Source organism: Phyllostomus hastatus, unplaced genomic scaffold (genome assembly GCF_019186645.2).
Source record: "Phyllostomus hastatus isolate PE091 unplaced genomic scaffold, TTU_PhHast_1.1 phas_contig_40, whole genome shotgun sequence".
Lineage (NCBI taxonomy): Eukaryota > Metazoa > Chordata > Mammalia > Chiroptera > Phyllostomidae > Phyllostomus > Phyllostomus hastatus.
The window spans coordinates 76,646,603-76,657,889 of NW_025333872.1; the positions used below are offsets into that span (position 1 = coordinate 76,646,603).

Sequence of the window (11,287 nt, forward strand, 5' to 3'; positions counted from 1 at the left end):
GTCTGAACAAACAGCAGTCAATGTCACAGGACAGGCAATAAACATAGGGAACATTATGTCATGGCTGTCCTGGGGAGACCCATAAACTGAAAAGGATTTGTTTGGATAGATTTATGAATAACTGACCTCATAAAATGCTGCTAAGAAGACCTGGAATATATGTTGGATTTAAGACCGCCCTATACGTCCCTGGAGCCAGAAGGCGCTGTTATCAGAAGCAAATCAGTGAGCTGGAAATCACAGCAGCATTTTCCTGGTTTTAGATTTTTAAAAGGACCCATTATTGCCCCCCCAACCAAAATACACAAAAGAACACACATGACACAATTTATGTAAATATTTTTCAAGGTTTTATTGCAAACCAAAATCGGTTTATCACACACAAAAAAGTTGTGTGCTGGGGAGGGAGAAAGTATTGTACATATTATAACCATGTTAATTACAGTACATTACAAGGGTGGTTTACATTACAAATAGGCCTGTAAGTTTAAATATACTAGTGTTATAACCCAATGTACAGACTTTCTTTATACAATACATACAATTACCAGGAATGCAAAAAAAAATAACCCATAAATAATGCCCATTTTACAGGTGACGTTTTAAACAATGAAAACACTGGGCTCGACCGACAACTGGGGCATTGGTCCATAAAAACCCTTTCTAAAAATAGAAATATTTGTAGCAGCAATGCTTTCTTTAAGCATCTGGATACAAGTCATTGCAAGACCATTTCAATAAATTTTAGTTATTAACTATATCTTACAAAAAAACAGTCTACACATAAATTCATCTTCCCAATATGGAAGAAACAAACAATGTCCCACATTGTAGTGTCCTGCATGTGTCACGCTGACGCTCACTACTCGGTCCATCTGCGATCAGGCACCCCGCCCTCCGCCCGCTGTTCACACAGCGGTCCACAGGGAAAGGCAGAGGGCTGAAACACTGCAAGGGGAAAAGCTTTGGAGCTAACATGATCGCATCAGAAAAGGCACATTTCATAAAGTTCATCACCACCGCCCAGACAGACCTTCGGGAAATCCTTCTCAGAGCAGCGTCCTGCTGCTAGTCAGACCCCTGTGTCTGTCTATGGCGCGCTCTAGTGCGCTTTGAGAGATAGCACCACGTTGGAAGGAGGAGTGAGAATGAAAACTTCGTGAGCTCACTGAGAGGAGGATGTGCTCTTTGAAAAGCTTCCAGCAAACAGTGTGCAATGAGATTGCCAAGGTGTGCAAGCTCCCAGAGATGTGCAAATTCTCTTTTAAGATGTCCTGTCAGCTGGCAGCTCCGCCAAAAGGCTAACTAAAACATTTTCCAACACACAAAAAATCCTTCAAAACCAACCCTAAGACTGTTCAGAGGAAAGAGTCCACGGGAGGTGCATAGGAGAAGCCCAGGAAGGCCTCAGCGGCCTCCTTGACGCTAGCTGTGAGGAGGATGCTGTCGGGAGACCTGCCGATGGAGTTGGGCACTGGCTCTTCAGTAAACTCGGGATCGAAGTGCCGCAGGTCGCTGGGTCCGCTCTGCAGCAGGAAGGAAAAACCACATTCAATGTCAAGAATTCACACTGGATACAGGGCTTGGAAATCCTCATTTAGGCCTAAAGTTCTGGAGCCCAAGTCTTTAGGGCACAATATGGAAATCCCCATAATAATCATCCATTTCAAGCACAAAACCCAGAGGCCACACAGAGTTGAATTGATAAAGATAACATTCCCTTTCGGTCTTTTGGGACTTTAATTGATAAATGTGTTGGAAAATTATGTGAGCTTAATTATGTGGGACAAAAATTCCACTTTTTCTTTAGGTAAAATAATGGCCCATGAATAAAATATCTGCCAATTTGTTCCTCAGGGCCCTCCCCCTGCCAAATGTGACTTAAAGAAATGCCCTTTGGGCCTCCCTCTACTTAGAAGAGAGATACTCACCACATTTGGGTTAAAAGGAGGAGTGATCTTCTTATTAATGAGATCATCCCAGTTAATTACGGAGAAGAAGACATGATTCCTAATCTCCATCTGTGGAGAAGAAACACAGGATTCATTTAGCCAGGCAGAGTTCAAGGAGGGCAGTGAGGTCCAGCGCACACCCCAGACAACCGGGAGAGAAGAAGGAGGTCACTCACAAAGTCATCCTGGGCACCCAGCCTCTTCGTCCTGTCCTTCTGCAGGAGGCCCTCCAGGAGGTGGCGTGCAGAGTTCGTGATATTTGGCTTCAGCTGGAGGGGCTTGTTCAGAATGTTGTCGTACATCTCAGCTGTGTTTCGGCTATAAAAAGGAGGCTGAGAGAAGGGAGAAAATGGCTTAGTATTTAATCATAAGTTTTGGACTGTGTACATTACCAATAGAAAGATTTAATTCACAGGATATTTGGTTGGATTTAATGCTCTTTTTCTTGATAGGTTTTCTTTGCCCCGGATTTTTAAGTGTGTATTTTGCAACTTGTTATCAGGGGTTAGATGCTAATAAGGCCATGTTTTTCATTCTCACATAGGTTAAATGTGGTCAAATCTAGTATAATGTAAATTTACAAAAGAAAAATCTACTAGGTAAGAGTTTACCCTAAACTATGTATAAAATAACCAATATGCCTCCCTTATCAGCATTTGATAAGCTTGCTGATAAAGGCCAAGCCACCATGACCAGGTCTGCAATGGGGACCGAGTGCCCTGAAGAGTCTGGATTTTAAGAAGACCTACACTCGAGGCAACATTATCAAATTGGGGCAGTATCCCATGATTCTCAATGTCCTATGACTCACCAGGCCATATAGCATCTCATACAGGACGGCTCCCAGGCACCACCAGTCCACAGTCCTGTCATAAGGCTGCTTATGAAGAACCTCGGGTGCGAGATACTGAAAGACAGACAGGAGAACAGAGTTTAGAGCTGGTGAAACCAGGCAATCCCAAGGCCAGGCATGTACTTTGAAAGAGCTGAGAGACCCTGGGTCCCCTTGGAGAATGTATTTCTTCAAATGACTTCCTGATATAGCTACTAGATTTTGAGGCTGACTGGCCACCCAACAGCATCTTACTTGGGGATTCAGAAATCCTTTACCACATGCTAGTTTTAATTAAAGCAACATAAGGCCTTGAAATATCTCCTGCTGCATCAAAGAGCAAATGTATTTTACTTGCACTGAATTGGGCTAAGGAACCTCAGAGAACAGTTGACTCTCAGCACTTGAAAGCATTATTGCACTTATGTCTCTGGAAAGAAGAGGGTAGACCGGGCACCAAGTGGACCATGCTCTTACCTCAGGTGTGCCACAGAAAGTGGATGTCGTGCCGTTGGGTTCGATGTTCTCCTTACAGAGCCCAAAGTCAGTAAGGACAATGTGTCCCTGGGAATCTAGCAGAATATTCTCTGGTTTTAAGTCTCTGTAAAAAAAATGAACAAAAAGTAGTTGCACAAGTTAATTTCACTTCATAAGAAATCCTCTGTAAAGAGAATTGCTAGGGGTATTAGAAGCATTTTACATTCACGGCAGTTGTATCATATAAAAAAGGGAGCCCTTGTTCTGCTAATCTATTCTGGATGTGGTCCAATCCTCGTTGGCTAGTTCCCTAGTGGCATGGAGTCAAGGCAGCTCACATGCTGGGGCATCTGGTTTTAGGTGACCGAGTTATACCTAAATACAGATTATTTTAAGGCCCTGTCAAAGGCTAGGGCTGCTGTGTCTCCTTTATACCCAAGAAGGCTGCCTTGAAGAGCTCTTTAGCTCACCTATAAACGATGTTCAGAGAGTGCAGGTAACCCAAGGCACTGGCTATTTCAGCAGCATAGAAACGGGCCCTCGGTTCCAGGAAGCAGCGCTCCCTCTGGAGATGGTAGAACAACTGCGGGAGACAGAATACAGTTAGTCTGCGTTGCCAACGCCTGATAACAATGCATTTAATTAGTCTTGACATATATAGCTAAAAAGAACAATTGCAGGAAGTGGCCCTAAATAGTCTATTAACCGTTTGAAACCTGGCAGCTTAAAGGAAATTCTAATTCTGGTAACTTCCCTCCCTCTGAATCTCTTTTAAAACTGTGCCCAGACAGGTCAGCTCATCTTCCCGCTGCTCACCTCTCCGCCGTTAATGTAGTCGAGGACAAAGTACAGTTTGTCAGCAGTCTGGAAAGAGAAGTGAAGGCCCACCAGGAAAGGGTGTTTCACATTCTTCAGTAGAACATTCCGCTCTGACATAATATGCTTTTCCTAGGAAAAGGACAATTAAGATTTAGTGGCAAATTTCAACATGGCACCGAAGTGCTAACGTCAAACTATTAAATGGAAGTCAATCTCCAACCCCAACCCATCAAGCACATCTCCTACCTCCTTCTTTTTCAGGATCGCTTTCTTCTGTAAAACTTTGACTGCATAGAATGCTTCTTCTGCTTTGTGTCTTGCTAGAAGAACCTAAAATTTCAGTTGATAAATCATTTTGCTATCCGCATCCAGGGATCAAGTAAAATATGTGCATGAAAGGCTATAGATATTGAGGTCTGCAGATTTGAAATTACCTTTCCAAAACTGCCCTTCCCGATCACTTTCAAGAAGTGGAAGTCAGATGGTTTAGCGTGAGGATTGGATGATGGGCCAAGGTTGATTTGCTGAGAAGGACTTGGCTGGAAAATAAAATGTTTTCTTTTAATATCTTGGTTTCAAAGGAAGACATGGGTAATAAAGTACAAGCATTGTCAAAGATGCCTGATAATGACTGAGGCCAGTCACCATACGCCTAAAAAATCCCAAACTACTTTTCATCCATGCATGTTAATTTTTCAAATTAGAGTATGAAAACTGTACACAATGATATTGTAAGCAGGAAAGACTTTTATGAACTATGCCTTTTAAAATACTCTGCTGACTCAGTTGTTAAGTGCTTGTGTCACTTGTGCCTTAACTAAAGAGGCATTCCTGCCTTGATACTAATTTCTAGAAATGCCATTTGAATTAATCAATGTAGGAATATTGACTCATTTACAAGGTCCCTGCACAGATGCATCATAAATAGAGAATACTTACCGGAGGAGAAGGGTTGGCATTCAAAAGCTCAGGCTCCTGAGGTTGGGAGATTTTCAAAATGGACTGAACTTCAGGACTGCAAAGAAAGGAAAAATTTAGGACCTCCTAACTAGCCACAAGGGGGCACACCAATACAACTAGTGAGTTTCTGGCTCAACTTTTTCCAGAGAATTCAGTGTTTAAAGTAAAAACACCCAAATAAATTACTCAGTTAAAGAAAACAGCCAAAGAAAATAATAAACCAAGTTAAATGAAAAGATGAGGGTTGTTCTTCAGGGAAGCAGGGGTGAATTAGGCAAACATGAAAATTTTATCTTACAGCTTTAGAACAAGCGAAATCTAAGAATTATTTTAATTTTAAAAATGTTTTAAGTAAATTGGAACTTCAAAAAGGGATCCCCATCCCTGAAGTCTCCGGCTTCCGGATGAACACACTAAGGAGAATGTCTTTACTGATGGTGAACTCAAACTACACTAATTTTCATTTCTCAAATTCCCCTGACTTACTGTTTGCAGGCATAGGAGTTATTGGCAATCTTCTGAATAAAGTCGTTCAGGCCCATCCTCCTCTGTTTCATGAAAGCTGTGAATAAGAAGAAAGAAACGTTAAGATGGCTTTGAAACACCCGACGCCACAGGCACTTAATCTGATTCAAAAATTTTCCACTTGGCATATCGTAGAGTAGAAGTCCAGTTTTACACCTGCACTCACCGATTAGAATTGCTACCATTCCCCTCATCCTGGAGTAAGTGAGGGTGCTCCTAGCAGCCTCGGTTCTCACTGTCATTGCCGCAAAAAGAGGACAGAGAGCGGACAAGGAGTCTGTCCTAACTGGCGACCAGCTGAACTGACTCTACGCTCACCCCCAGCCGCCTCTCTTATAAACTCTGCGCTGCTGTGGGGGCGGGGCCCGGGTGACGCGAACCTAGTCCTCCGCGGCCAAGCCCCGCCCCAGCCCCGCCCCCCACTGCCGCCGGGGACCGCAGGCTGCCGGGCGGTCGGCCGCAGGCGGTTTCGCGCCGGCCGGGGGTGAGCCTGGGTTGGGGCGGGGGATGAGAGAAGCGGGGTGCAGGGGGCCTCCGGGGGAGGGCCCGTCGCGGACGGTTATCAACCTCTTTTGCCCCAGGGCCTGAGGGAGGGTAACGATCGGCGGAGGGGGTGGGGAGGAAGGGAGATCCTGGGGTAATTTTCCACCCTTTTCATTTATTCCGCCCAGCGAGGAAATCAGAGTCCCAGATCCCAAGCGTTTTCCGCCCGGTGCGAGGCAACCGTTGGCTCCGTGCCCGCTCTGGTTTCTCAAACCCTGGTTTCGGATTCACTCCGGCCCCGGCGCCTACCCTCTCCCTGGATCTACACAGCAGCCTCATCTGCCCTCGCCCGGCGGCCGCGCGCCGCCAGCCAGGGTTATCTGTCGGGCGCAAGGTGGCCGCGCCGGGGGAGGGCGGCCTCGCGCGCCCTTATCTTCGGGGTCAGCGTGGGGCCAGGGCGGAGGGCCAGTCCCCACCGCTCCTGCCGCCACCCCCCCCCCCCAGCCTCATCCCTCCACTCGCACGACGACCGCAGACACCCAGTCCCTCTCGCTGTAGCTGAGCAACAAGTGGGGGAGTGACACGAGTCCCGCGTGCTGGCGGCGGCGCTTACCCAGTCCGGTCAGCAGGAAGGACTCGCTCCTTTTCTGCGCCTCGGCCCTCTTTTTGTGGCGGGGCCGGAGCAAGGACTCCAGCCGGGCCCTGGCCATCGTGCCCTGCATCTCCCCCATGGAAAGCGGCGGCCGGGCGCGCAGCCGGCGAGGGCGACAAGAGAACACTGACGTTTCCTTGAAGGAGCCGCCGTGACTCAGGCCGGGCAAGATTTCCTGCCCCAGTCCCAAAACAAACAAATGGCCCTTGTGCACGGCCGAGCCGCTTCCGAAAACGCCTTTTTTGTGCTTTTGGCCAAAGCCAAGCAAGGCTGAAAAATCCCATAACTTGGAAGAGGAGGAAGGAAGGAAAGAAAGAGGGAAGGGGGAGGGAGAGGTCAGGAATGTGTAGAGGAGGGGGCGGAAATAAAATTCGTCTCTGCACTAAAGAAAAAAAAAGTACAATCTGCATTTCACTTTTTTTTTCTAAAGTAATCTCTGAGAACATTCTGTCCCTTCCGCATGTATTTTTTTTTCTTGCATTTTTAATCCCCACCATGCCCAGAACACGTGAGAAGTCGCCAGTCTGGGGAGCAGTGGCTCCACACAGGGGACAGACCTGGTGTGGCCCCGGGGCAGCAAGGGCGGCGCCAGCTCTGCACCCCGGGGCTGGTCGACTTCCCGGATTCTCTCTCCCGCTCTCCCACCTGAAAACTCTGCAGGATCACGTTACACTGTCTTAAAGACCCCACTTTATCCTCTTCTTCCCTTCCCCTCCTCCGGCTCATTTCCAGGGCTGGCGCAGGAGTCTTCTCACAGTTTTACCACTAGTCCCAGCTAACTGTGAACCGTTAGCTCCGAAAAGATTAGCCGGGGAGCCTGGGCTCCAGAAAGCAGAGGAGAAGGGGAACCTCTGCAGAGCAACGGCAGGGTGCCCTTCTGTAACCCCCAAGCTGGGAGATAATGGGACCTGCAGTCTGACCGCCGGCGCGAGGAGTCGCGCTCGAGTTGGCGGGGCGCCGCCAGTGCCGCCTCTGGGCCAGGAGCGAAGAGAAGGCTGCAAGTTACTAAGATTTGCAGAGCCCGGTACCGGGTGCTTGCTGGTGCTGTCTGCGGTGGCTGCCCTGCCATGACCCCTTGCTGCCAAGGGCCCTGCCATTTCATAATTGCTTGCTGGATCTGACATTCTAAAATACCAGCTGTCAAACCAGGAATAGCATCGAAGGGGGTTTTCTTTGGTCGTGGGCAGGGATTTGCGTTGCAGGCACAACCACCTCATTTGCCCTAATATGATCTGTGGCCTGAACTGCTTCTTGGTCCACTCAGTTACCACAGCCCCACACTGGGAGAAGTGAACACACATCCTTTCTCCTGGAGCCTGGCTGAGAAATTTGACTCAGCATCCAGTCTTTGCAAAAGCACTTACTATTACCTGAACTTGATGCCCCAACCTAAAGCAAGGTTTAGGAAACTCCAAGTCACAGTCACTGGCCCACTTCTGCTTCCCCTTGCATGGATTCTTCACAATGTACGATTTGTTACTGCCAATGCCTTGCGTACCAATTCAACTAGCCTAGCTCAGCTCCGTCCTGCTCCCACACCATCCCTCCCCCCTTTGAGATACCAGATTTTGCAAAGACTGCTTAGAAACATCAGCCTGCACAAAGATTCCTGGTTGCTTGCTTTAAAACACTTAAAACCTTCCTTCAGAGACCCTCCCCTAAGTCTCACCTCCTGTGGCTTCCCATGCCAATTGACCCCAAATCCTCTGAAGTATCTTTGTTTTATCCATTTCATCAAATTAGAGCAATAAAAGCAGACGAACCTTTAAAGGAGGATTTTATAGCCTCCTCTTTCATTCTTCAGGTTGCCTAGGACAGGACGGTTGGAGGTTACTTTGTGGAGGCTGGAGGTAGGTCGAGCTCAGCTAGGGCCAGAGTAGCCTCTTGCTCTGTGTGCCTGATAAGGCTGGAGGCTGAGATGACAGGGGAGCACGAGGAGGAGTCAGAGGCGGCTGTCCCTGCTGTGTTATCACCCCCACTTTATAGAAAGGCAATTTACATACAGGAAGGGAGCACACTACAAAGTTCAACACTGGGCCATTCATGCCTTCCATTGCAAGCAACAGCAACGTCACTCAGAAAATTACAGGCTTCAGAGTCCTGGGTTTATTACACCCTCAGCGAGACACACAAAAAATGTAAGTTGACTGATTATCATCACAAATCAGTCCAGAAAATCAAAACACATGCATAGGAATCATTTTTCTCAAAGAAGCCCTGCCGCTCCAGCTTGCATTCCAGGAAGAATTTAAGTTAGAGGGCTGTAAGTGGGACAGAGAAGAGGCACAACCATATGATTTGTGGTTGGAACAGAAAAGGGCCCTCTGATGTGTTCCCCACCCCCCACCCTAATGTTCAGCAGTTGGAGACGAATGGTCTGCTAAACTTATCATTTAACGGAGAGAATCAAGTTGTTGAGACTGGCTTTTCTTCCAACCGGATACCTGATGGGTGGAGCAGGCGCCCCCTGTCCTGTCCCGGCAACCTACTAAGACTTCCGAACAGGAAGGTGACACACGGACGGCGGGTGTACGGAGTAGGGGGAGGTAGGCGAAGGAACTGTGTGTGACGCGCGCCAGTTAACTCTGCACAGGCTTTAGGCTGCCCCGCGGCCGCTATTCAGACGCTTGATCTGTTTTTTCCTTCCTGTCGCCAGCTCCTTTCTTTGGTCCAGAAAGCCCTCCTACCAGGAAGAATCCGGCCCCTTCCCTCTAATTCCCTGGTGGCGCAGCGGCCAGAGTTGCTCACAAAACTCTGCTAGTTAATGTAGCCTAGAGGGCGATCGTGTTCTCTGGAGAGCCACTCCGCAATGCTTGATCTCTCCCACTTCTCTCCTGAGGTTTAATCAGTTCCAGAAAATTTCTTTGCAACACCTTGGGCAGTCACAGAAAATACAGACGATTTGATAGGAAATAGACTAATTACCTCCCCACTCCCTCAAGCCAGTCCTCTCCCATGTAGGCCTCACACTGGGCAAACTGCAGCCAAAACTCTCAAATGGAAGTGATTCCCCAAGATGTCAGGTTTGCACCAAACCTCTTCTACTGTATTTTTTCTCCATGATGGACTGTAAGAACAAAAGCCTGAAACTTTTACTAAGATATTACCTTTTCCATTTCATTTAAAGGCACAGAAAACAAATCATTAGTATTTCTCAATATATTTGAGGGAATACTTTGAAAAATAGTTTTCATAAGGACTTAACTATACCCCTACTTGGACCACTTAAGTGTGTCCGCCGTGTTAGCCTTCATTCCCTAGATACGATATCTTCCACTATAACAGGGCATGCAATTGTTTTGCATTGCTCGAAGTGCCATACATTCTAGAACAATGCTGTACACAGTTCAGGTTCCTGTACTTATTGATTCATTAGCTGATGCTTATAGAATTCTTTCCCTGGTGCTTCACCAAAAAGAGCACATAGAAATGGCAGAAAACATAATTATTACTCTAGGGAGCAACTAAATGGACTCATTTTTGTTGAAGGTTGTCACCAAGTACATCCTTTTTCACAGTACTCGTCATATAGAAAACGACGACACGTGAATTTATTTGGGGCAGGTATTACTGATAAGACACTGGCAGTGGTAATTAAGTACAAGTCTATTTATAAAACACAGGTTCTAGAATGATTATTACCTTCTGTAGTCGTCACTGTCAAAATTGACATGCATAAGGAGTTAAGAATGTGATACTGTAGGTAACTAAGAGAACACATTATCTAGAAGAGCATTGTTATTTAAACCCACAAAACTACATGCTTTCTGTACATAGGCCTTTTTTTCTCCCAAAATAGTGATTTTGAATACACAAAGACTACACCATAAGAACTTTAGAATAGGGTTTTGTTAAATAATGTGCATATAGCTGTCTAGCATGGAAGTCTTACGTTGTTTTTCCCAATAGCATTTTTTTAACTATAAGGGATAATGCAATTACTGTTATTTTTTTTCTGAGTTGGGCAGATGATAGGCAAACTTCTTACCTAGCAAAACTTGCTTTTAGGACTGAATTTGTCTTCTTCTTCTTGTACTCCTCCTTTGTCACTTCGGCTGACTCCTGGGCTTCTCCCACATCCCATACACAGCACTAGCGCACTGCATGGTCCCCCGGACCCTGAACTATTGCCTCCCACTCTCTTCTGCACTAATACCAACTGCCTTAGAGCATTGCTTTCTGCTAATCACCATGGGAGAAGGTAACCGAATCTTTCCTTGCTTCCCCCTGGCATCCCTCCCTCCCTTTCTCCCTCTCTCCCTTTCTCCTTCCCTCCTTCTCTTCCTCCCTCCCTTCCTGTGACCCTTCCATTCATTCACACAATCATTTAACAAGCACTTATTAGGTACAAATGTTAAGATCATGAGTAATCCAGTTGTCTAACTTCACAGAAGCTCTCACTCTAAAGAGGGGAGACACACACACAAACTACGGCACAACACGATGAACGTGAAACTGAAGCCTGAGCCAGTCAAAGCAGAACAGAGGAATTTTCTCCTGGGTTGAAGCAGCAGACATGAATTGTTGAAGGAAGTCTCCACAAAGAAATGATATTTGGGCTGATCCTGGAAAGCTCCGCTTGGTACA

The 11,287-nt window shown here is 46.6% G+C and overlaps 1 protein-coding gene across 3 annotated transcripts; it reads right to left on the reverse strand.

Annotated features, from left to right (window-relative positions):
• Positions 1–327: 327 nt before the first annotated feature.
• SGK1 (serum/glucocorticoid regulated kinase 1) lies at positions 328–8,631 on the reverse strand. Of its 3 annotated transcripts, none has more exons than XM_045843349.1 (12): positions 8,464–8,631; positions 5,527–5,602; positions 5,020–5,095; positions 4,515–4,619; positions 4,327–4,410; positions 4,078–4,209; positions 3,732–3,844; positions 3,262–3,385; positions 2,764–2,859; positions 2,129–2,284; positions 1,932–2,021; positions 328–1,526 (listed from the first exon to the last, which is right to left on the reverse strand). In XM_045843349.1, the coding sequence occupies exons 1-12, from the start codon at positions 8,495–8,497 to the stop codon at positions 1,359–1,361; spliced, it is 1,254 nt and encodes a 417-aa protein (XP_045699305.1). In that variant the 5' UTR covers positions 8,498–8,631; the 3' UTR covers positions 328–1,358. The 3 variants fall into 3 exon arrangements, with proteins under 3 accessions (XP_045699305.1, XP_045699302.1, XP_045699304.1); XM_045843346.1 differs by lacking the exon at positions 8,464–8,631 and adding an exon at positions 6,662–7,009; XM_045843348.1 differs by lacking the exon at positions 8,464–8,631 and adding an exon at positions 5,732–5,891.
• Between the last annotated feature and the right edge of the window lie 2,656 nt (positions 8,632–11,287).

Excerpts from the sequence above, each read along its gene's own strand:
- SGK1 (XM_045843346.1), bottom strand. The coding sequence starts at position 6,779 with ATGGGGGAGATGCAGGGCACGATGGCCAGGGCCCGGCTGGAGTCCTTG. Across the intron at positions 5,096-5,526 it reads AACTCCTATGCCTGCAAACA|TCCTGAAGTTCAGTCCATTT; the intron begins GTAAGTCAGGGG and ends CTTTCTTTGCAG. Across the intron at positions 3,845-4,077 it reads ACTACATTAACGGCGGAGAG|TTGTTCTACCATCTCCAGAG; the intron begins GTGAGCAGCGGG and ends TGTCTCCCGCAG.